General features: G+C 36.8%; 1 protein-coding gene across 3 annotated transcripts in view; it reads right to left on the minus strand.

Moving 5' to 3' along the window:
- LOC110223048 (sodium/hydrogen exchanger 9B1-like) overlaps positions 1-27,345 on the minus strand; it is an 82,102-nt gene that overhangs the window by 19,306 nt on the left and 35,451 nt on the right. For all 3 annotated transcript variants that reach the window (XM_021008371.2, XM_021008368.2, XM_078148765.1), the window contains exons 5-9: positions 19,209-19,351; positions 15,613-15,740; positions 14,148-14,323; positions 5,651-5,757; positions 4,553-4,702 (exon numbers count right to left, since the gene is read on the minus strand). In XM_021008371.2, coding sequence (XP_020864030.1) covers positions 4,553-4,702; positions 5,651-5,757; positions 14,148-14,323; positions 15,613-15,740; positions 19,209-19,351 — 704 coding nt within the window. The remainder of the gene's footprint in view (positions 1-4,552; positions 4,703-5,650; positions 5,758-14,147; positions 14,324-15,612; positions 15,741-19,208; positions 19,352-27,345) is intronic.

Raw genomic sequence — 27,345 nt, forward strand, 5'->3', positions numbered from 1 at the left:
TACACACACAGCAATTTGGGGATGACTACTCAGTCTATGAAGAGAGCAGATTGGAGAAGCCACCATCTTTCTAGGCCAACAACAAAGGAGAATTCCCATAAGGGTTTAAAGGAAATATTTATGTAAAAAAGGGTATTTTGGTACTTTGCCAGTTCTTTAATGTTTCAAAATTGTTTTGCTTATTTTTTCCTCTTGAGATGCTTAGTGCTTAGGAGATAAATTTTCTTCGTGAAGAAGCTTTTGAAAGGAAAACTTGGAGGCAGAAGGAAAAAAAAAGGTGGTGGCGATAGTGGGGGGAAATGTGTGATTGAGGTGACCACTGTATCTAATCATCCAGTCCTCCCCAAGATTGAATGTTGGGTGTTCGTGCTACTGCTATGCCCAGGGAGATCTTATTACTCCTCTTGATGTTTTGCTTTCAGATTCAAAATGACTTTCATTCTTCCAGACCTTGAATGTACCACGTGTTCACAGGAGAACAGAGTTCCTGAATTAAACCAAGCCAAGTAGACATGCTTTCCTGATCCTGAAGATTCATTTTTCTTTCATGACATACAAGTTGCCATGTTAATGTAGAGGGACAGTTTCCCCTGCATAAGAGTGGGTGATGATGGTATAGACAGGTAAAAGATTTTTTTCCTTTTTGTGGATGCACCTACATTCTTTATGGGTGTGGTAGAGTCCCAAAGCCCAGAAGGTCATCTGGATTCCCACCTCCTTGGGCCCTGGACTAGGGTTTTTTTTTTTATCAGCTTGGCTGAAGGTTACAAAAGTAAAATCATTAATATAAAATATGTTATCAATTTATCACAAATGATTTGTATTTGCCCCCAGTTCCCATTAATATTATCTCCTTTACAACTTCACATGATCTTGAAAGAAAACACCTGTATTATGTTTTAAGATACTTATGTAAAGCCAGAAATAAAAATAAATTATGTTATTTAGACTTTCAGGTGAGTGATGACTTACCATTCTTAGTGAAATATGAATTCCCCACTTAGTTTAAACTTTTCATTCCCAGAAAATGGGAAGATAATTTAGTTTCACTGCATGGCATGTGACCCAACCCCAGCTTCAATAGATGCACTCATTGTTCCTGCCTGATTGTTCAATAAATTGTAGAGCATGAAGATTATTGAGTGTCAGAGTTCTATGATGTCCCTTTTTGCTGCCACTGTTATCCAGAGTCTCACAAATTTATACTACAAGCTTAGGTGCTTTCAGGTAGGGTTTTCCTTGCACTCAACCTCCTCCCCACCAGCAGTTCAGACACTGCCAGCCCAAATCCCTCATTCCAAGTGTCCTGGCAAAATGACCTCACATACTTCTATGGAGTACTACCCTGACCTATCTCTCCTTCACAATTTTTCAGCAGACCATAGAAAAAGCAAAGAGGATTTGACTTTGGTTATTGCTATCTCCTTCAAAAGAGAAGAAGCCTTGGGGCAGCTAGGTGGTGCAGTGGATAGAGCTCTGGCCTTCGAGTCAGGAGGACCTGAGTTCAAATCTGACCTCAGTCACTTGACACTTACTAGCTGTGTGATCCTGGGCAATTCATTCAACTCGATTGCCTCACCAAAAATAAAAAAAAAAGAAAAGAAAAAGAAAGGAGCCTTGCTAATACTTGCACTCTGCAAAAATGTAATGGGAGACAGGAGCACTTTTCTTTTAATATGTCAAGCACAGGGTTTGTACTTTTCAGTGATGTCAGGTATCATTTTAGACTAATTTCTTATCAGCTCTGCAGTCTTTTTATGTCCAAAGACATCATTTGATACTTTTGACAATAGGCTAAATACTTTGGGAGAAACCAATGGCTTCTTGGTACTTTGTGGGACCATTTAGTGTCCAGGGCAGAATTCCATTTCATGGCTTCATCTTCTATCATTCTTTCTTTTCTTTTCTTTTCTTTTTCTTTTTTTTTTTTTTTTGGCTAGGCAATGGGTTTAAGTGACTTGCCCAGGGTCACACAGCTAGTAAATGTTATGTGTCTGAGGCCGTATTTGAACTCAGGTCCTCCTGAATCCAGAGCTGGTGCTCTATCCACTGTGCCACCTAGCTGCCCCTTCTACCATTATTTCAATAGCTGGAGAATGTCCAAAAGAAAGCAACGAGATCGATGAAAGTCCTTGAATTTATGATGCATGAGGAAAGGCTGAAGGAATTAGGTAAATTTAACCTAAAGAAGTGAAAGTTAAGAGAAGTGTAACTATACTCAAGTATTTGAAGGGCTGTGGCTTGGAGGAGGGACTAGTACTTGCCTCTGAGGTCCCAGACAATAGAATAAGGAAAGAAATTTAAACTAGAGGTAAGGAAGACTTCCTACCAATGAAATGGTCAGTAGTCCAAACAGAAAGGTTGCCCCCAGAGAGGGGGAATCAGCTTTGAAAAGCAGTAAAAAGTGACTAAAGATGAGGGTGTGTCACCCAAAGGAGGAAAAGTTTTTAAGACATCATCATCTATCAAATATAACAGAGAAGCAGGGGGTAGTAATTGGTATAAGAGCACTGGTTCTGGGGAAGACAGAGTAGATTTATGTAGGGAATTAGAAATTGTCTCAGGATGCAGAGAATAGAAAGTGGACAGCATGCCTCATCCTTGCCATTCTCCACTGACTTTTTAAGGAAGGCTGCAGACACTTTGGGTCTAGAAGAGAGACTGGAGCTAAACCACTGCTTGGGTTGAAAGAGATAGCCACTGGCAGCCATGATGGAGGAGAATCGGAGAGCCGTAACTCCAGTAGGAGCCTTCTACCAAGGATCTTTCTCACCCTGTACCATAGAAAGCATTTTTAAAAAAATAGAAATATACTACAAATACTGATTAATTTTCAAGGCCCCCTCACCAAAACCTATTTACTTCACAGGGAATGTAACAAATTAGACATTTCTCTACTTCCTATTAGTACACTATGAGACTATTAACACACAACAGGGCTATCATTTCAAAGAGAAATATTTATTTTGGCTGTCCTTTGAATCAGAAAAATAACAATACCCCCACAGTTCGTATCAAAGTATGAACAAATAAGAGGACAAATACTTAAAGGACTCTCTAAAAACCCTATTTTCAATTATAGATGCTTTCTACTACTTTCATTGTACTTACAATGAAAAATAGCAGAAAAGCAGGAAAATTACTTTTTATTTGACAAAATTATAGGATTGTCACTGTTGGACTAGATTATATACAAATTAAAGTTATTGCATGACAGATAATGGATAAGACATCAAAAGATATGAAGTTCTCGATAGAAATACAAACAAGTAATTAACAATTGTTCAAATTCTCTAATAATCAGAAAAAATAAGTTGGAACAATTGTGTGATATAAGCTGACACCCATTAAACTGGTAAAAATTGATAAAAATGACAAAGATCAATGTTGGTTAGGCTGCGGAGAAAAGGGAATATTACACTTGGGTGAGGATGCTATGAATGAAAGGAATCTTTCTAGAAAGGAGCATTGTCATAGAATGACCATGTTATTCATATGATAATATTTATTTGATCTAGCAATTCCCCTGCTAGGATTACACTGTATAGACATTACTGAAAAGAAAAAAAAAGGAATTATTTGTGAGAAGATCTAGCAATTCCCCTGCTAGAATTACACTGTATAGACATTACTGAAAAGAAAAAAAAAGGAATTATTCATGAGAAGATATTTATTACAACATTGTAATGGTTAGAACAACCATGTTATTCATATGATCATCATTGATCTAGTAATTCTTCTACTAGGACTACACTGCATAGATATTACTGAAAGGCAAAAAAAAGGTGAATTTGTGAGAAAATACTTATTTCGACATTATTTAGAACAGCAAAAATGGCAAAAACAATAATAGCTGAAAACAATCCATGGCTCCACTAGTGAGGAATGGCCAAACAAATTGTATCACAATTGTACCACAACTGTTAATCACAATTGAACACAATTCTTATATTGGGTTATAAAATGAATGCAAAGAAGGTTGGGATGATGTATGTAAAGTGATGTAGAGTATTTTCAAATAAAGCAAAATCAAAACATAGCAGATATAATGACAATAATGATGAAATCTGAAAAAATACATGGAAGACAGACTTCAACAGGAACAATGAAGGGAATTTTAATTATTCTTTTTAATTTTAATTTTAATTATTTTAATTATTCTTTAAAAAACCATTTTTGTAAAAAAAAGCTTCAATAATGGAGTTGATTGTGCTCTCCTGTCTCATTTTTTATTTTTGTGTATTTTAATGATTTTTTTTTACTGATTACTGAGTTTAGAATATATTTCAACTAGCAGAAAACAATACCATTGCAAATTACTGTATTGCAGTGATATGGTGGATTAAATTGCCTTTTATGAGTTAACGGGGGAGCCTAACATCCCATGTATAAAATTATTTCTATTGGAAACTGTGTCCTAAGTTCCAAACAACTGAACAACTAACAAACATTGGGAACACAGTTCATTTGGAAATTGAGAACTGCCTGACCATTCCTTATAGCAATAAAAAGTATGCAGTTGTTACGTTAAGTATGCTAGCAAAGAGTTCACCTTTTCCTGGTTCCACCCCAGCGCTGAAACAAAGGTCAACACTATGGTGGCCAGTCCTCCAGCTCCTTGTAAACCAACTCGATTGCTGCCTATGACAGCCACAATAGATAAACTCAGAAGGAGGAATGCTCTCTTCCAGGCAAGTATAGTCTAGGGTTAGAGACAAAGATATTTAAAGATTAGTTTACATTAAACATTCAAGAAAAGTTTTGCATTATCTATGAAATTTTACTATTCGTGACATTCCTGTCTCCAGTAACCATGTTAAGAATAGCTGAACATTTTGTCTCTTTTCTCACAAAAATCTTTAAAACAGAGCTGCCACGTAGCAGCAAAATCAACATATTTGTAATATCTCCCTTATTTTCACCGCCTTGGTACTAGTAACCATGAAGGTTTTAGTGGGAGAGAGGAGAAGAATTAGGACTTCCTGTTCCAAACAACAGCCTCTGAATAATTAAGAGTTGACTTGCAAGTAAATTAGATTAAATAAGTGAACTTAAGTCAATATTTAAGGACATTTTTCTGTAATAGTAAAAGAGACCTCTGTGTGTAAACTCTTGTCTACTGTTCAATAATTGTTGGGGGAATAAGAGGAGTGGGCTAGGCCAAACCAGGGAAGGGAACTGTTAAATATAGTTGTGCTGTCTACACATGCATCAGGGATATTTAAGTCAACCATGGCCAATACAGCAGGAAGAAAGAGGAGGAAGAACTGAGGATGCCACTAAAATCAATGTTGTCTCTCCCTAGGAAGGTTTACACACAGAGGATCTGGAGAAGAAAGGCTTAGTGGCTGCCCTATCTAATTTCATGACTTCTAGAAGCCAGAAGGCAGTAATAGAAAGCAAGAACTTTGTCCATCTGAGCCAAGTAGATCATTCTTTTGTTCCTTATTCACAAAGTAAGAAGACAGAAACTTCAATTAAAGTCAGTGCTGAGGACTCTGTTACCAAGCAGTAGGAATCCAAAACTCCCTGAAAGAAGTTTTCACAAAAATAAATGTAATAAGTGATATTTTATGTCTTCCCAAATGACAGCTTTTCTTATTAAATGCTTAAACACCACATTTCATCAAGAGTTTTATTTTCTATTTACCTGTTCATTACTTGGAAAGTAGCGAACAAAATACCCCATAATAATTCCTCCTGTCACACCAACTACTATTTCATAAATACCCTTGATGACATTCTTATATACAGGACCTGTAATAAACAACACATGATTAGGAGACCATTTTATTTTATTTTATTTTTTAAAACATTTTATTTCTTCCTCAATTACATGTAAAAACAATGCAACATTCATTTTTTTAAAGTGTTGAGTTCCAAATTCTATCCCTCCCTCCCTGAGATGGTAAGCAATCTGATACAAATTATACATGTGCAATCATGTAAAACATTTTCATATTGGTTATTTTGTGCAACAAGATGTGACAAAAAAATTGAAAGGAAGGAAGAAAGGAAGAAAGAAAGGAAGAAAGAAAGAAAGAAGAAAAGAAGGAAGGAAAGAAAGAAAGAAAGAAATGATATGCTTGAGCATATTTTCAAACATCAGTTCTTTCTCTGGACACAGATAGCATTTTTCTTTTTTTTTCTTTTTTTGTATGAAATAATTTTTATTAATTTGTTTTGATTTATCATTTCTTATAGCACAATAGTATTCCATTACATTCATATACCGCAATTTGTTTAGCCATTCCTTAGTTGATGGGTATCCCCTCCATTTCCAATTGTTTGCCACCACAGAAAGAACTACTATATATATTTTTGTACATGTGGGTCCTTTTCTCATTTTTATGATCCCTTTGGGATACAGCCCTAAAAGTGCTATTGCTGGGTCAAAGGGTATGCACATTTTTATAGCCCTTTGGGCATAGTTCCAAATTGCTTTCCAAAACGGGGGTATCATTTCACAACTCCACCAACAATGCATTAGTGTTCTAATTTTCCCACATCTCCAACGTTTATCATTTTCCTGTTTTATCATGTTGGCCAATCTGATAGGTGTGATATGGTACCTCAGAGTGGTTTTGATTCTCATTTCTCTAATCAATAGTGATTTAGAACATTTTTTCATATGACTATAGATGGCTTTAATTTCTTCAGCAGATAGCATTTTTCATCATGAGTCCTTTGGGATTGTCTTGGATCATTGGATTGCAGAGAATAGCTAAGTCATTCACAGTTGATCATCATACAATATTGTTGTTACTATGTTCAATGTTCTTCTTACTCTGCTCATTTCACTTTGTATCAATTCACGTCAGTCTTTCCAGGTTTTTCTGAAATCATCCTGCTTGTCATTTGTTATATCACAATAATATTCCATTATGATCATATACCAGAACTTGTTCAGCCATTCCCCAATTGATGGGCATCCCCTCAATTTACAATTCTTAGCCACTATGAAAAGAGCTGCTATAAATATTTTTGTACAAATAGGTTTTTTTTCCTTTTTATTTTAAAATCTCTATGGAATACAGACCCAGCAGTAGTATTGCTGGGTCAAAGAGTATGCACAGTTTTATAGCCCTTTGGGCATTGTTCCAAATTGTTCTCCAGAATGGTTGGATCAGTTTACAACTCCACCAACAATGCATTAGTATCCTGTTTTCCCACATCCCCTCTAACATTTATCATATTTCTTTTTTTCTCATATTAGCTCAGGAGACCATTTTAAAGAAATATCTATCCATATCCGATAAAATACAGAAAGACAAACATTACCCTATCAGTATTCCCCCGCACCAAAAAAAAAAAACACAACTCATGGACAAAACCAACATTACTAACAGAGCAGAATAGCTATATCCTAAAACAAATATATGAAAATCAGCCTCTAATATACCATGTCCCAAAAGTCATAGTGCAGTTTTAAGTGTTAATAGCTTCAGAAGCATGAATGCTATAAATATAAAAAACATCATTTGAAAATTTAATTATTTATACTTCTTTTACAATTGTTTGGTTTTATGAACTTTGAATAATAAATTTTGAATTTCCATTTTAACAAGATGAAACACACTGTAATTATGGATTACATGTTTGACAGTTCTTGGATGACACTTTTTAAAAAACTTTAATTTATTTATTTTAATTTGTTTATTTTTCAACATTTACTTCCACAAGATTTTGAGGTCCAAATTTTCACCCCATCTCACCCCTCCCCCCACCCCAAAATGGCATGCATTCTGAATATCCCTTCCCCTAGTCTGCCCTCCCTTCTATCTCTCCTCCCCTTGTCTTATTCCCTTCCCTTTCTATTTTCCTGTAGGGCAGGATACATTTCTGTACCCCATTTTCTGTATTTCTTATTTCCCAGTTGCATGTGAAAACATTTTTTTAAACATGTGCTTTTAAAACTTTGGGTTCCAAACTTTCTCCCTTCCTCCCCCACCCCCCACCATTGAAAAGGCAAGCAACTCAATATAGGTTATACATGTGCAGTTATGCAAAACACTTCCATAGTAGTCATGTTGTGAAAAACTAACTCTATTTTCCTTAATCCTATCCAGCCCTTGCCCCCGCATTTTTCTGTTCTTTCTTTTGACCCTGTCCTTTGGATGACACTTTCTCAGACCAGTAAAATAGTAGAGGAGGTCCTTTTGATTGACCACCTGATCTATATCCATTAGACTTTTTCTTGTGGGGGTCATGTCAAATCTGTCATGTAGACATCAAAATGGCTAACATTACAAAGTCACTGAACAGCATCTGATGAAAATTTTTACAAAGTTTGAAAATCATCTGAGTGATGTATAGTACAAGATGGTAGTTACGTTGAATTTAAAATAATTTACCTTTCAAATGTTGCTTTTTTTATAAGAGTTATGAAGTTTTTTAAAGCTTAAAACTGCAGTAAGACTTTTAGGACATGCTATATTAAATAGATCACTCCACTTGGTCTACGGAGTAATTACCTATTTTTGCTGTTGTTGCTCAGTCATTTCAGTCATATCTGACTCTTTGTGATTCCATTTGGGGTTTTCTTGACAAAGATATTGGAGTGGTTTGCCATTTCCTTCTCTAATTCATTTTACAGATGAGGAAACTGAGGCAGAGAGGATTAAGGGACTTGCCCAGTCACTCACCAAGTAAGTGTCTGAGGCCAGATTTGAACTCAGGAAGATGAGTCTTCCTGACTCCAGACTAGCACTCTATCCACTGAGCCCCTACCTGTACACTACATGTATACATCTGCAATTATCATTATGTACATATGTCACAAACAGCACCATAGTTCTGATATCCTGGTCAAATTTATATGGGAGTGGAGCAGGCCTCAGAATTTGAAGTCCCATGGTGGAAAAGGATATGGGACTGTGCTCCATTGGTGGAAGAAGACACTGGGATACCTGACTTCCCCTTTGTGAATGGGAGGAATGTCTTAGATGTCACCTCTGTAGCACCTGAATCACAGGGTTAATGAATCAAATGAGATCATGTAGGAAACTGCAAATTTTACAGCACTTAGTATCTAAATGCTAGTTATTATGATAAAAGCTGTGAGCCATAAATCCCCAAGACAGTCTGCCTCAGTCAGTGTATCAGGAAAAGAGGGAGCCTCTTTGGGAGCATTAATTAAAACTAAATAAGCATTAACTAAAAAGAGAAACTGCAACTGATTCCTGAATCACGCTCCCAAAAGAGTAATAGGGAAGGCAAGATTGCCCATAAACCCCATTAAGAAAAAAAAAACCTGTCACATCTCCTGGCCCTCATTTAAGATCTATTTACATTTATTTTGTGAGCTCATTTAATTATTGGTTCAGGCTGAGATTATTATGTTCTTTGGCATTGCAGGGCCCACTGAAGATTTTTCTGATTTTACTTTTTCTTAATCTTTTCTGGGCTGTGATTGACAATATGAACTCTTAAAGAGTCCAGCTACTGTTCCACTCAGACTGTGTCCCACGGTGTTCAACATGCCAGTTTGATGTGCGCATACTTAAATGTAATTACAGGGTTGTTATCATTGATCATTGTTGAATTTGTGATCGAGGTGGAAATAAAATAGCATCATAGCTATGCAAAAATTGGTGTACATTAGCAGGATTGGATCCCATGAAGTATTATTATTTTGGGGAGTATCTTTGGAATACTTTGATAAAGATATTGAAGAGACTTCTTCGTGGTATGTATGTGGGGGGAGAGAGTTTGGGTAAATGTCAGGTATCGTCTAAAATGATTAAAGATGACAAAAATATTGTATTCCATGATTTGGTTAATGCAGTGGTACATGTCAGAATCATCAATAAGACCGGGTTCTGGAAGATGTTTGCAAAATAATTAATAGACCTCCTTATGAGGATGAGAAGCTGGTTTTAACCTCTCCTGAGGAGATAAGCTGGAACTGGAGATGCCATGGCTGACAAGAAACCTAAGGAAGAAACCAAGATTGAAAACAGAAATCACATTAATTTGAAGGAGGAAGGGCAAGATGGTTCTGTGGTGCAGATTTAAGATTAAGAAGCACATGCCACTTAATAAAACTATTGTGAAAGCCTATTGTGAAAGACTGGGTTTGTCACTGAGGTAGATCAGATTACATATTGATGGGCAATGAATCAATTAAATGGACTCCCCTGAACATCAGGGAAATGGAGGATGAAGATGTAATTGATGAGTCCCAGCAGCTAACAGAAAGCATTGACTAAAAAGAGAAACTGCAACTTTATTCCCGAATCATGCTCCTAAGAAAAACCACTACATTCACAATTAGAAAGCTGAGATTTCATTCTTTATATCCTGTCTAATGGATACAAATTTTCTCTCTTCTCCCATTCCTTTCCCCCAACTCTTTATTGTGCATAAAGAAACTCTTGACTGGATATAAGCATAATACATTGAAAAAAAAAACCTTAGGGGCTGATGGAATTAATTTCATCAACATCAAATGGATATGGGGAGGGGAAAAAAGCAAACTGATTCTATATCTCTTTTCTCCACTACTAGCATGCTCATTCAACTTTTTTCTTTATATTTCAGTAAGTTATTTTCCTCTCATTGTTTGACAGCAACAACAACAGAACCCCACAAAAATCCTTACATATCTTGTTTGATTGTATAATTTTAATATTTTTCTTTTTATCATTGTAAAACCAAGTATGATTTTATGACATTTTATTTGTACGTATGTGTTTCATATAGGGGAATCAATGTCTTTCAGTAGAGATAAACTATAGTACTATAAAAAGATTCCACAGAGTTTTCCCTTCAAGTCAAACATCTTTTTTTTAAATAAAGTTTTTGTTTAAAATTAAAAAAAAAAAGAATTGCACCAATGGAGCCTAGCTGGAAAAGCAGAGCTGTATTTTGCTTCAAATATGGACAAAACAATTGAGTGCACTAGGGAGGAGACCACGAAAACCAAAGATATCAATATAATGTGTTTATTTTTAAAGAAATGATGTATGGCAAGAATGAAGTGACTCAGATTTCATTCCCCCCTGAGGGCACCCTTCTCTTAACACAATGACCGAAGTTAGTAATGCTGTAAGGGATGAAAACCGATCTGATGAGATGTGTAAGAAAGTAGCTGGTGCATTTCATCTTATTCTCATAATAGTACTACATAATAATATTGCATACTTGGTTCAAGAGAATCTTAAAGCTGACTCTAATCAATGCAATGATTCAAGACAGTTCCAAAGGATTCACAATGAAAAATGCAATCCACAACCAGAGAAAGAACTGATGAACTTGGAATGCAGATTGAAACATACTTTTTTCAAATTTTTTTTTTGCCAACATAGCTAATATGTTCTGCTTGACTTTATATGTGTAATTGATATAGTGATGTTTGCCTTCTCAATAAGTGGGGCGAGGGGGGGAGGAAAGGAGAGAATTCAGAACTCAAAATTTTAAAAAATGAATGTTAGAATAAATAAAGTATAATTTTTTTTTTTAAAAAAAGAGAGACTCTTAAAGCTGGTACAAAACATATTCTAGGAGCCCAAGATGGTTTTGGCTATCTGCCAACTCTGACTATACGCTCGCAGAGCAGGAGCACCCTTCAAGTTTTTATCTCTGACAGGAAATGGGAAGAATATAAGCACTGAGTGGTGACAGACCCTTTTGTCTTGTATTGCAAACACATCCAATGAGAAACCAAAAAAATTCTTTGGTTGCAAAGGTGTTAGTGAGAAATATTTATATATGGTTTTTTGTTTTTGTTTTTGTTTTTGCACTAGGATATATTTAGATCATAATAGAATCCTGACAGCAAGGGGGTTCCTAGCTTCAGCAGAAACTCCATATCTGTAGCCTGAGTGAGCCTTTTAATGGCCAATTATCAAATATACTCGAGACACAGAGCCGTGAGAAGTCTCAATGTAACCTACATATGGTTTTCCTGGTGCATGCATATACTATGATATAACCAAGAACCACACCACAGATTTTATATTCTATCTGCTTATATTTGAGCAGGAGTCATGTTTACCTATTGATTTATGCTTCAGTCTCAGAAGATACAATAGATGTGGTGACTCATAGCCATTATATCTTCTGGCTGAAAGTCTGGTTGATATAGCATCTTTGTCCTCAGTTCAGATGAGCTCAGATAGGAACAAGTGATGTTACAATTCACAAGTTCTCTGTCAATAATTTCAACAAAAGAATAGGTACCTACTAAAAAGTCACAGTGTTCAGGAAATACACAAGATAGAGGTCTGATGGAAAATTATCTCATACCAAGTAGTTAAAAGACTGAGATATCTACCAGTCTACAAAACAGCCTCAAAGAACACTTGGTATTGCATAAAAATAATGCATACCAGTCATCTCTTGCCCACTGAAGAGTTCATTGGAGTACTTGGTGACCAGGAAGAAAAGAGCAATGGAGTTTTAAGCCGTGTGGGCTCTAAGAAGTACCTACCCACCAGTTGCAATAAACTGTTAGAGATAGGTCAGAAGGAGGAAATTTAGATAAGGAAGATATTGAGTACTTGTCAGAGGGTCAGGGAAGTCAACCTAATCTATTCCAGCTTGAGAGGGTCTTGTATTCTGGTACAAAGGGTCTTTTTTGCCTAACATTCTACCAATAGCAGTCCCTAAAGGAATAGAAGCTATCTCTAGTGCCTGGACCATTCCTAAGCTCAGGAATGAATGCAACAAAATCTACTAAAGGTCAACGAAGAAGTGTCATTACTTTTTGGTCAGTGACAGTTAACTTTAGATGCTTAAGGCATAATGTGTGAAGCAGCTACACATATAGTCAGACAAAGTCCAATGTTGAAATTCGTGTATCACAGTGATTCATGCGGTCCCCTGGATGTGTTGTATATGTCACCTAAACATTTTGTATGCAGCAAATTTCTTTGCTAGATACGCTAATGCTATGTGTATATGTATTAAGTTTCTGCATGTGACCTATAGGTATGCTTCTCGATGTGATCTTGACGCTTTGTCTTATGTATTGGGGGAGGGAGAATAGAATGAACATTTAGGCAATGTGCTAACAAATACTATCTTATTTGATCCTAATAACCCCACAAGGTAGGTGCTAATATCTCTGTTTTATAGTTGAAGAAACTGAGGCAAATAGAGGAATGATTTGCCCAGGGTCAACAGCTACTGTCTGAGGTCATACTTGAGCTCAAGTCTTCCCGACTCCAGGACAAGCCTTCTATCCACTGTGCTAGCTAGCTGCCTTGCATGAGATTAGTGTATTTGGTCTACTGTATGCAATGTTATTACATGTTGTGTGTGCTATTAATTTCTGTGCTAAGTACTATGGATACAAAGAAAGGCAAAAGACAATCCCTGTTCTCCAGGAGCCCATAGTCTACTGGGGAAAGCAAACTGCAAAGATCTATGTACAAACAAGATATAGTCAGGAAAAATTGGGGGGAGGCAATAAGATTAAGGAGGACTGGGAAAGGCTTTCTGCAGCAGACAGGACATGTCTCTAGTTGAGACGTGACAGACACCTAGCAGGCTAAGAAGCAGAAAATCATCAAGTAAGCTGACAAGCAAACAAACCAACCCCATTTATTCTAGGATGTGTCCTGTGCTCAGTATGAATTAAGCTCAACTTAGCTATACTCATAGCTCAGTGATGACGATGATAACTGATATTTATATAGGTATAGGCATCTTGGCTTAGTGGCTTAAGAACCAGCTTTGTCAGGTGCTTCTGACCCATACTGGCTAGGACTCTGGGTAAGGCTCTTTTCTTCTCAGGGCCCTAGGGCGGGGGTGGGGAATCTGTGTCCTTGAGGCCACATGCAGACCTCTAGGTCCTCAAGTGCCACCCTTTGACTGAATCCGTGGATTCATAGCTTCAAGACTATAAGATACAACAGTTGTAGATGTGTATTGTTTAGGGAATTTTTTCTCAATGCAATCATAGGCCTGCACCAAATATATGTCTTAATTTAACCCCCTGGTAATTCTAGTAAAAGCTGCTGGGTCAGGCGATGGTTTCCCAATGTACTAATGATTTTTTTTTCTGCCTGTAAAAATATGAAAAGAATGAAATCCTTTTTAAGCTCTACATTTTAATTAGTCCATTAAGAAGTGAAGTCAGGAATATTATTAAGCCAAATAACAGAAAACTGAGGCTCAAAGCTGTGGATTGCTTAATTTACCTGAAGTGAATGTTATGCTTAAGAATGTATTGAAACCAGTGATAGCCAGAATATCATCAAAGCTGCTGGCAGCGATCAGCAAGGTGGGGATCCCCTTTTTGACCCCATATCCTTGGTGTTGCAGAATCAGCATTGAGGGGACCACAACAGCAGGAGAAACTGCACCTATGACAAAGCTTAAAAAAAAAGTTTAATAAAGCTTTTAAAAACTTAAAAAAGATACAACACTGACACTAACTAGCTGAGTGACCATGGGCATGAAGTTGCTATGCAAAGAAAACTCTAAAAGCCATAATTACATACAGTTTTGAGTTGGATGGATGCAATTTACTCTTCAGGAATTATATACGATATGCCATCTTTATTTTTTGTTTGTTTATTTATTCATTTACTTGCTTATTTGCTTATTTGTTTGTTTGTTTGTTTATTTTGGTGAGGCAGTTGGGGTTAAGTGACTTGCCCAGGGTCACACAGCTAGTAAGTGTTATATGTCTGAGGCCACATTTGAACTCAGGTCCTCCTGACTCCAAGGCCAGAATTTTATCCACTGCACCACCTAGCTGCCCCAGGTCACAATTATCTCATCCCTTCCGGGATGACTATAACACCCAATAGCTATTCTACATGATTTAACAGGATTCTCTTTTAGACTGTGTTTCCTAGGTGCTACTCTAATAGTTAATTAAGTTACACATTCCTTGAGCTTCACTTACAAGGCGATTCTGGCAACATGATAAGTGCATCAATAATCACCATCATAATAATAATTACTTGTTGGGTGATTGAGAAGTGTCTAAAGACAAACGGAATTCCTTTGGACAAATGGTGTGGTATTTTTCATGACTCCTAGTCCATTTGGTACACCTCCTCCTCATCCTTCTGCCTAGAGGTGGGGAATCTGTGGCCTCAAGGCCACAGGGTTTGGAATCAGTAAAAGGGCCGCACTTGAGGATCTAGAGGGCCACACGTGGCCTCAAGGCCACAGGTTCCCCACCCCTGGACTCAATAAAACTTATTTTGAATTGATGGGAGAGAAAGATGAATGATGCTACAGAATATGAATTATTCAATACTTAGGCACCTGACTAGCCCTTTAGGGTCTAGAGAAGTTAGAGACTATGTATTCTAGGTATTAAAAAAAAAAAGCTGTGTGATGAACCTGGCTTTATGCTCTGTTATCAACTCATTTGGTTTTGGTTTATATGCCCCCCTAAAGCCTAGCACAGTGTCTTGACTCTAGTAGGTGCTTAATACATGTTGTTTAACTGAATTGAATTGAATTTCTAAGGTCTTCCACGGTAGAAAGACAAAAGCTGTTGAAGGGCAATAGTATATATCATAAACATGTTCAAATACATATTTATAGACAGCATGACTATTTGGCAGAATAGATATATCCATCATTTTAAACCCAGGAGCCTGGCCTTGCTTATTTATTTTCACAGGAAAAATGAGACTAAATTACCCTAATAGAAATCCCCATCGCCATGGAAACTTCATAATAAAGTGAGAAAAAACAGCAGCTGAGCATGCCTCCAAACAACATGGACCAATGGAGAGTCTTAAACAAACTCCCTTTAATTTCTTCAGTGCCTGAAATATACAAACAGTCATATACAGATGATCTTTAAGTGACACAAAGAAAACCAATTGAAAAAAAGATCTCAAGGTTTTTTTAAAAGTAGTTTTTATAGAGAGTTGGGAGGAATAGCATTATAACTATTCTCCTTTGGCTTACTTACTTCCCTCAAAGATTTGACTATATATAGCTTTATATTTTATTTTATTTTTTAGGCAGTTGGGGTTAAGTGACTTGCCCAGAGTCACACAGCGAGTAAGTGTTATGTGTCTGAGGCCGTATTTGAACTCAGGTCCTCCTGACTCCAGGGCCAGTGCTCTATCCACTGCACTACCTAGCTGCCCTGTATAGCTTTATATTTTAAAGAATATTTATTTTAGCAAGCAAAAGTTAAGGAGTTATGACTATTGTCCTAATTTGCTGCCTACACACATGCCTTGGCCTCTCTCATCTTTAAAAAACCTTCTCAGGGGACAGCTAGGTGGTGCAGTGCATAGAGCACCAGCCCTGGAGTCAGGAGGACCTGAGTACAAATCCAGCCTCAGACACATAACACTTACTAGCTGTGTGACCCTGGGCAAGTCACTTAACCCCCATTGCCTAGCAAAAAACAAAAACAAAAACAAAAATAAAACCAAAAAAACCCCCCTCCTAATCCTACCATCCCTTCACACTATCTTCCTATGTTTTCTTCTCTTTCAGAGTCAAATTCTTTGGAAAATCTGTCTACCTACCTTGTTTCTTTTTTAACTTTTCTTACTCGCTTCTCAATCCCTTCAAATCTAGGGCTCTGATGCTTACTACTTGTATGACTTTGTGCAAATCACTTAGCCTACTTGGGCCTCAGTTTCCTCATTGGTTGAACAAGATGACCTTTGAGGTTCTGTCCAGTTGTAAATCTATTATCCAGTGAGCCCAACAACTGAAACTGCTGTCTTCAAAGTTCACAATGATGTTTCTGTGGCCAAAGCCACAGAATTAAATTAAAGCTGAATCTCCCTCTCAATGTATACATATATACATATATATACATACCTTTCTCTATCTTTATATATATATGTGTGTGTATGTATCTTTCTCTCCTGTCCTCTTTATCTCTGTATATATATATATATATATATATATATATATATCTCCATTTCTTTCTCTTTCCCCCTCTCTCTATGTATATCTAAACATAGATATTCATTTATCTATATATCTTTCTCATTTCTATCTATAATTTATATATATTTTATGTGTTTCTGTGGCCAAAGCCAGTGGTCTTTTCTCAGTCCTCCCCTTCTGGGCCTTTCTGCAGCATTTGACAAGGGTGATTACTTCTCCTCCCCTTCTTCTGGATACTGTCTCTCTCTCTGGTTTATAGTGACTGCTGTTACTTGGTTCTTCTCTTACCTCTCTGGATACTTCATCCTTTAAAGCACAGCTCAAATGATGCCTTCTACAGGAACCTTGACTTGATTTCTCACGCTTCAGCTGCTAATGACTTCTCCCTCAAGACTATTTTGTATTTTGTGTCTACTTTTTCACGTGCTCATTGTTTTCCCCAATAAGATGTCAATTCACTGTTTTTCATTTTCATTTTCCCAGTGTCTAGCATAGTATCTGTCACATAGCAGGTGCTATTTAACGCTTCTTGACTGATTGACAGACAAGCTCCCTTAGTAAAAAGGGTGCTACTACTTAAAAACTGCTTTGTGAAATATTCGCTGTTGGCTCAACTTTATCATTTTAGCGAGAATACATTAGAAGGCAGAAGAAAAGTGATCGTTAAGAAAATGGTACAATTTGAAGGATCATGTGTTGATAGATTGATAGCCAAGAGAAATTTTAGAGGCCATCAAATCCAAGCCCATTATTTTACAGATGAGGAAACTGAGCTACAGAGAAGTTAAATGACTAGCCCTTGGCCAATAGCTAGTCAACATCAGAGGTAGGTTTTGAAACCTCACTATCTTCAAATATACTGCACGGGGCTGCCTCTCATTCCCTGGATGTATAATTGATGTGGCTCAAACATATTTTTTTGTCTTCAACTTGGTACATACTAGCACCTAGTATGGTGCAGTTCTAGGATAGTAGGTTTCATCTCCCAATCTCCCTAATAGTCAAGGCTTTCTTTCTCCTCAAATTATTATGATTATTATACACAAAGCACAGTTCTACTGTATCCCCCAATCAGGTTATATCTAGAGTATTGCAGTCAGTGCAAAGGGCCACATTGGAGGAGAGACACTGACAAGAAACTTCAACACTACCACAGGAGGCTGACTAGGATGGTGAGGGAACACAAAACCAGGTCATCTACGAATTGGTTAAAGGAACTGAGATGTTAAACTTGGAGAAAAGAAGAGATGCAAAGGGAAGGGAGGGCAGGGTTACTGACTTCCCACACTTTGTAGGATCATCGAGTGGGAGAGGGATGAGATTCATTCTTTGTGCTGTTAAGATCAAGTAAGGATCCTTAGGTGGAAAGAGTAAGAAGGCAGATTGTGGCTCCTTATAATGACAGGCTGCATAGAGATAGGGACCAGATCTTCAATTTCATTGGTATTAGCACTGTCCCATAAGGAAACTCCTTCTATTAATATAGGTCAGCACCTTCTCTGCACTTTAGAGCCTTAGAGAATAATATAAAAAACTGAGAGGTTAAGTGATTTTCCCTGGGTCTCATAACCATCATATGTCAAAGGAAAGGACAAATGCTAGCTTGGAGGCCAGCTTGCTTTCCACTATGCCATGGTGTCTCTCCATACAATTTTCTTTCTATAAAATTAAAGCTGAATCTCCCTCTCAATGTATACATATATACATATATATACATACCTTTCTCTATCTTTATATATATATGTGTGTGTATGTATCTTTCTCTCCTCTCCTCTTTAGCTCTGTATATATATATATATATATATATATATATATATATATGTATGTATATATATTTCTCTCCATTTCTTTCTCTCTCCCCCTCTCTCTATGTATATCTAAACATAGATATTCATTTATCTATATATCTTTCTCATTTCTATCTATAATTTATATATATTTTATGTGTTCATATATATACATATATTAATTAAAGCTGTTCAAAAATGGAATAGACTAATTCAAGAAATAATGAGATCCCTAAAACTGATTATGTTCAAGCAGAATTTAGAAGACAACCTCTAAAGGTCCTCTAAATGTCCTTTTCAACTTTAAGAGCGTATGGTTTTTCTACTAAATTCTTTGACTTTAACTTATCTTTGATTCCAAACTCCACTCTAAATAACTGTAAGGTGGGGCAGTTAGGTGGTGCAGCGGATTGAGCATCCGCCCTGAAGTCAAGAGGACCAAACCTTTGACACTTACTAGCTGTGTGACCCTGGGCAAGTCACTTAACCTCAATTGCCTAAAAAAAAAAAAGTAAATAACTGTAAGGCAAATTCTGTCTCTTTAACTTTTCTATAATTCTCCAATCCAAATTCCAAGTTATGAACTACCTGTGGATCAAGCCCAAGCCCAGCTTGTACCAATATAATGGTAAGGGCAGTATTTCTCAAATGGGACGACCAGACTTGACTGATACGAACTGAATCACGGATGACTGGAGTGTTTCTGACGATGAAACCACTGAGCAACATCCCTGGAAACAATGAGAAAAAAAGAAGCACGTCCTGATTTTAAAAATTTTTTCTAAAGAGATCACAGGGATGTTTAATCATTCTCCCTCTAAACCGAAAATATATCTCATTATTTCAGAAAGTGTCAGATTGTGTATGAGGAGGAGCTAAGATTTTTATATGATGCTCTTTATAAACCACGGACATTGATTATCATGATCATCATTATTATTCTCAAGCAGTAACAAGATCATAGGGCATAGTGGGCCCGCCTGGGAGTCAGGAAGACCTGGGTTCGCTCTTGTTTCGGACATTCGCTAGCCAGTGATAAAGGGAGAGGACAAGTTACAAAGGAGTTGCTGATGTGCACCGGGTTAGGGAGCTTCCACACTCACAAAACTACACGTTGAGACAAAAAGTCGAAACAGTCTATTGTTACTAGCGTCTGTGAGGGATTAGGAGGTATGAGAGGAGTAAGACACTTGATGGTTATTTGGAAAGAGGAATGGTACAAGGCTAATAGGTAACCACGGAACTGGAGGAAAGATTCTGCCAGTGGGCCCACTTTTAAGGTGATAACATTGTAGACCCAGAGCTAGAAGGGAACTTAGAGGCCCCTGAGGCAGACCCCCTCATTAGGTAGATGAGGATAAGATGAAGTTAAATTATTTGCCCCAGGGTCCCATGGGTAGTAAGTGCCAGAAATAATATTTGAACAACATCACTAATGTGAAAATGTCTAATAGGAATGTATATGTATAGCCTATATCAGATTGCACGCCACCTTGGAGAGGGAGGTTGGGAGGGAGGAGGAGAAAAATTTTAAACTCAAAAACTTACGGAAGTAACTGTTGATAATTTAAAATAAATTAATTAAAAATGTAAAAAAAGAAATAATATTTGAACTCAGGGACCCCCCTGCTCCAAGTCTAATTTCCTATCTACTCTAACAGTGATGGGGGTCAGAAAAGGGGCTGGTACTCAGTTGCTCTCTGGTTGGGGTTGGCCTCATGTTTCATGTAGCTTTTTATAGCTTCATGTATTGTCCTTGAAACAGATGCAAGAAGGAAAAAATTGCCATAAATTATACTGATTAAATATCTAAAATGAGATTACAGTGACTGTAAGATGCAAAGATATATGAAGGCATTCCAGACAGCATGAGAAAAAGGTTGTCCTAGGAATATAATAACCCTGGAGGAAGGGGAGGGTAAATTTTTTTTTTTTGGCCATGCCACTAGTAAGTTCTGATTCCTATCCCAGGCCAGCTTGACCATTCTCAATCTATAGGGAGAAGGAGAATAAAAATAATAGAAGCACTTTCTAATTCCTGAGAACACTATATAAATGTCAGCTTCTATTATTTCATTACACGGATGGCAGATCATTGCCATAGTGGTTCAAGAGTGGGGTGTAGGAGGTAAAAAGAGACACGTATTCAGGTGGCCTGAACTAAGAACTCTGACAAACCCTGAAAATGCTACAATTCTTCCCAGCAATGCGATTTACTCTCCACAGATGTGAATGTTTGTAGATGTCCTTCTGCTCATGGAACAGAAAAGTGGTTTTGTGTATAAGGCAAATAACAATACAGTTAGAAGGCTAAGAATCTGAGTAGGACAGGAAACAGGACAGAAGAGAAATGAAGGTCAGAGGCAAAAAACGGAAGTAAGGACAAGAAGGATGAAGAAGTGTTTTGGAAAGCCAGGAAAACAGGTAGAGACTTGGACTAGAAGGGAGTGGCTTATGGTTGAATTCAGGGAAGCACAGGCCATCCCAGGGCAGGAACTGAGCCAAAGGAGATTAACAGGATCACAGATCAAAGCGACCAAGATGCAAATAGACAAAGACAGAGAGCTAAAATGAGAACCCAGAAAACCAGGATGGCGGAAGAGCATTCCTAAGAGAGGGACAGACATAAAGAGATGGAAGAAAGGTCTGCACAGAAACACAAAATGGTGTGTTTTATATTATATATATAATAATTATATATAATTATGTATTATATTATATATATGGTATGTATATATTATATACACATACATAATATATATGTGTGTGTATGTGTGTGTATATATATATGTGTGTGTGTGTGTGTGTGTGTGTATATATATATGTGTGTGTGTGTGTGTGTGTGTGTGTGTGTGTGTGTGTGTGTGTGTGTATATACATTATAACTCAAATTCCTCTTAGATGCCCTCTGGATATCCTGTAGGCATCTCAAACTTAACATGCACAAAATAAAGCTCATTATCTTTCTGAAACATACCTCTTCTAAACTTCCGTTATTGTTAAGGGCACCCATATCCACCCAGTCAACTTAGGTTTGCAACTATCGTATCATGCTCCATTCCTCACCTTCGCTTACTATATAATCCGTTGACAAATCTATCTCCATGACTTCTCTCTTAAACATCCCCTTTTATGTGATTATGATGGAGTACTATTGTATTGTAAGAAATGATGAGTAGGATGCTCTCAGGAAAACCGGGAAAGACTTGAGTGAGTTGATGCAAAGTGAAATGTACTGTGTACAAAGTAACAGCAACGTTATAAGGTGATAAGCCGTGAATGACTTAAGCTATTCTCAGCCATACAACAAGTCAAGACTGTGAAGGACTTATGATGAAAAATGCTATCCATCCCAGAGAAAGAACAGATAGTATCTGAAATATAGAGTGAAGTATACTTTTTATTTTACTTTATTTTTCTTGAGCTTTTTTTTTTATATTTGTAGTTTCATTTATATTATTGTGGTCGTTTTTTAATATTCTTCTGGTTCAGCTTATTTCATTCTGTTCTAGTTCGTACAAGCATTCCTATGTTTTCATTCTCCCACTTATTGAATAGGCAAGCAATATGATATACATTATGCAAACATTATCTTTCTAAAACAAATTCTAGTTTTGTCACATTGAAGAAAGATTGGCTTTGATCTGCTTGACTTCAGAGGACAGATTTTAGATCAAGAGTTGGGAGTTACAGGAAGGCATATTTTGACTTGATGTAAGAATTATTTCTTTTAATGAAAGACTGGTCTCTAAGATGATTTCCAAGTTTCCTTCATGATTCTGAGATTGCTCACACAATAGTCGTGAACATTTTACTAAACTCATTGGCTATAATTGGTCATTTCTGTCCCAAAAAATGGTTGTGGATATGCATGTCAATCAATCAATCAGTCAACAAGTAGATATTTAGTATTTATAATGTTTCAGGAACTGTGTTAAGAATTGGGGATACAAAGAAAAAGCAAAAACAATACCTCCCTCAGGGAACTTGCAAGGAATTAAATTTCTAACAAGAAGCATTATCAGAATGAAATGAGAGGCTCTGGAGGTGGTAAGTAAGGTAGTTTACTATGGGAAAAGTGAGCTGTCATTGGAAGTCTTCAAGTTGAGGACAGATGACCCGTTGCCACCCAGGGATTAAATCTTCAAGTAGATTAGGTTTCTTCTAATTCCAACATTCTATAGTTTTATTACCATTAACAAAAATTAGAGGCATTGATGGTATAATGGTTAGAGGGCCAGAAGACTTGGGTTCAAGTCCTGCTTCTGATACAGAAGCTATGTGACTGTGGCTATATGACAATGGGTAAGTCACCTAAACTCTCAGTGATCTAGGAGACTAAGTTGCAGGGAAAGTGCTGACCTACCATTGGCAGAAGGAGTTTCTTCACCTGGGAGTTCTCTGTATCAATAATACTACAAGTCTATTTCCTATCTCTATCCCTTGGTAAAAATCACTGGGGAACAACAAGAGGAAAGTATTTTTAAATGTTTGTTTATTAATTTCTTCTTTGTAATGAGTTCAAGACTGATTAATTCAACTTGTCTAGATTTTTTTTTAGGCAACTGGGGTTAAGTGACTTGCCTAGGGTCACACAGCTAATAAGTGTCAAGTGTCTGGTCTGAGATCGGATTTAAACTCAGGTCCTCCTGCCTCCAGGGCTGGTGCTCTATCCACTGCACCACCTAGCTGCCCCTTGTCTAGATATCTTGAATGAGTTGTTGTTGTTTTTTTTTTAGTTTAAAAACATGGGAAAATCGTTAACATCATTTTTTTTCCTGAAATACAAAGAAAATCTTCAAAATACACTAAAACATCAGGATTATCAGAAAATTTTAATTCATGTAAAATTCAACCTTTTACAATCTGTTTCTGCAAAGTTTGGCATTAAAATCCTGTGTTACTTGGGATGAGCAAAGACTATAAGCGAAGAAGAGACCGTAATAGAATCTTAAGACACCAGAAGGAGCTTTGAGGTTATTGAGTCCAATCTCCTCCATGATGAAGGAAGTCCTTCTGTCACACCTCTAAAGGCATCTAACACTTAACAGACACTTACTAGGGAAGACAAACACTTAACAGGGAGGAAACCCACTGTATGAGAAGGAAGAGCCTCTTCCACCATTAATGAGCTCTGCTGCCACTAAAACTTTGTGCTTACAATGAATTGAAATTTATCTTCTTATAACCTCCCTCTAGTCATCGTAATTCTGTCTCTGGAGCAACATGAAATAAGTCTATTCTCTCTCAAACATGACTATACTTTAAATATATGAGTCAATAGGTCCTTTCTAAACCTTCTCAACACCCAGATACATATCCCCAGGGCCCTCAACTTTAAGTCACAGGAGATAGTTTTCAAAAATCTAGCCAATTTGGGTGCTTCCCTTACAAAGACACTCTTGTTTGACAACATTCTTCTTAAAATGGTAGTTTATAGAACTGAGCACAATAACTCAGATGTAGTTTGACCAGTGCAGATTCCAGTGAGAATATCACCTTGATCAGCTTTATCTATTAACGAAATTTAAGATTTCAACAAAATTGTATTTAGGTTTTATCTTAAACTTCATGGGCAACTAAAATACCCAGGTCTTTTCACATGAATTGCTGCTGAGACACATCTACTTTAATCATGTACTTGAACATTGATTTTTCTCCTTAAATTTCACCTGGTTTTGAAGCAGATTGTGTCATGCAATTATTAACTATTCTGGCTAGCGTTGGGTTATCTAAAAATCACATACCTGTCATGCCTTTATCCAAATCAGTGAGCATACCAGGATAGCCTATGGCTCACTATAAGTGACCTACCTCCAGGTTGACAAGGATCCATTAATCAACATTTTGGGAATAGAGTTGATCAGCCAGCTATGAGTTCACCTGACTGTACTAGCCTCCAGCCCATACTTTATCTTCTCCACGAAGTCATAATGAGGGACTTTTGTCAAATGTTCTGAAATTGATACACTATGTCTATGTCATTCTCACCTACCAGTCTAGTTATCTTATGAAAAAAAAAAGTGGGGTTAATTTGACAAGCATTGCATTGTCTCTATAGAATTACCACTTTCTATTCTGAAGTACCCATAAACCACTTGTTAAGCAATCCATACTAGACTTTTTTCCCCACTTAGGAATTTATAGTGGGTGGAATCTATCTTCCCCCCTTTTTGAAAATCAGGACATTTGCCTGTCTCTGGTCTTTCAATTCCTAGCCTGTTCCCTATGAATCATCCTCCATGATGACTTTTTGAACATGATTTTGTGATCATATCTTTTAAGTTTTCATTGCCAAAGGATGTAATTTTATCCATACCTGAAACCTAGAAGTAATTAAAAGCAGCTGGTTGGTGCTTTCTACTATCTTCTCATCTCACATGCATTTTTTTAAGACAATGTTTTCTCTACCCATTCCAGTTTGAACATTATGTTTCAGGACAAAGACAAAAACTGGAATCAAATAATTGTGCCCTTTTTTGTTCTGATTATATTTTCTACAGGATTTAGATTATCCTGGCTTTTAGCCTGATAATATGACAATTCTGTACCACTTCTAAAAAAAATTGTCTTGAGTTATATACCCTTCATGCTATCTTCTGTAATATACTTTCACAATCTGAGTTAACTTCACAGCTTCCTGTGTGGCTACAGGGTTTCTTCTCAGTCTTCTTCATTAGGATGATTTATGATTTGTGTTTAGCTAGAATATCATATTTCAGAGGCTAGCTTCATTTGGCCTTTTCCCAATTTTTTGACATCTGCTTTCCCAAATGGCCTTTAGGAACTCAGATTTTGTAGTTAAGTTTATTGTTATTAGAATACAAAAGGAAGGCCAGTTATCCTGTGGGAATGGGGTATTAATAGCTGCTACTGACAGCCTTGAAAAACTCCCCCCCATCTCTGCCATATTGGAGGTGCCAGTATTTGACATAACCAAAGCAGAGAGAAGCAAAGTTTCCTTCTTGGTGTTTTTAGAAGGCTACTTCCTTCCTTTCTGTCTTCTAAGTAGGGCAAAAAAAGGATAAGACTGTATGCTGTGAGACTTCATTGCAAGAAGCAATGGGGCTAAGAGGCTGCAGCACTCTGGTATTTCTGGGTGATTTTCCCTTTACATTTGCACTGATATTGCCTTGTGTAATGTGTCTGCCCAGTGTCAGAGCATGCTACCAAATGGCCATAGAGAAAAGCAAAGGAATATGGGTATGATAAATCTGTTTCACAAGGACAGGAAAATATGTGTTCTCAATAACACCTTCGGAAGCATTCTCTCCCTCTCCTTAGGCTATGTCAAAGTCAAAGGTCACTCAAGTCTCACACTTATGAAGAATTCCTTTTTTTTTTTTGGATTAGACCTGTGATTTCATTGGCATAGAGAGCTCTCTATGAGGAAACTCCCTCCATCAACACATATCAGTATCTGCCTTGCAGCTTACAGTCTTGAGGGCCTAGGACACTGACTGAGTAGTTAAGTGTGATTTGCCAAAGTGTAGATTTAAACCCAGGCCTTCCTAACTCAGGCTAGATCTCAATCCAATCCAACATGCTTGCCTCTCTATGAATAATTAATTATAATAATCGTCTTTCGAAACTGTACATTAAGTATTACCACTATAGTATCCAGAAATCTTTTTTCACATCTCAAGATACCATCTTCTTTGGACATTTACTTCTGTGATATTGTATTTGCTAATTTGCATTAACTTTATGATTATGCTTAACGCTTGGTAGGTGATTTGACCATTGCAGGGACTCAGTTTTGTCACTTGCAGACAAAAAATAATATAAAACGGGGCACAGTATTATGATTATGTTGGAAGACAGTTGTCATGAAAATATGTAGTTGGATTAACTACCCCAATAGTCTATACATAAGAATTGTAGCAACAGCTACTATGATAAATGTTAGGTTCTGATTATGAGAACAAGAGATGTATTCAATTTTACTTGCTTTTTAGAAAAAAATAGAGTCATTTCCCAGGACTTTTCTGCTTTTTCATAAGCTTCTTTAAACAACAAAAGGCAACATTATTATATTAAAGAATAAGATACAAGAATAAAATTAAATATTCTAGAAAAATGGTTAAGCAGAAGATATATATTATGTGTAATATACAAATTGTTGTTTGCAAATATTCTTTGAAAAAGATGCATATATTTAGACTCACATTTTACACCATGTATCTTAGTGGATTCTAGCTAGATGACAGACTTAAGAATAAAAAAAACTTTTAAAAATATGGAAGAAAATAGAATAATGTATTTATCTCAATTATGGAGAGATGATTTTTTAAAAAAATTATAGCCTTTGATTTCTTTTTTTTTTGCTTTTAGGCAATTGGAGTTAAGTGACTTGCCCAGGGTCACACAGCTAATAAGCATTATGTGTCTGAGGCCGGATTTGAACTCAAGTCCTCCTGAATCCAGGGCCAGTGTCCACTGTGCCACCTAGCTGCCCAAGAGATGATTTAAAAAAAAAAGATTTGACATAGAAGGAATTCTTAAGGGGCAAGATATATGTTCTTATAATAAAAAATAAATACAACAAATATAAGACTATGATTAAAATAATTAGAAAGTTATTAGATTTGGAAAAAATATTTGCCATTAATATGACAAGTAAAAATGTCATGCAATCCCTGTCCCAACGCCCATTGGTATGAGATGCTTTCTTTGGTGGAAATAAATGCCCTGCCCTATGTGAGTGGTGAGGTGGGGGTTGACA

The sequence above is a fragment of the Phascolarctos cinereus genome, unplaced genomic scaffold (assembly GCF_003287225.1).
Source record: "Phascolarctos cinereus isolate Bilbo 61053 unplaced genomic scaffold, phaCin_HiC Scaffold_9;HRSCAF=440, whole genome shotgun sequence".
NCBI classification, from domain to species: Eukaryota; Metazoa; Chordata; class Mammalia; order Diprotodontia; family Phascolarctidae; genus Phascolarctos; species Phascolarctos cinereus.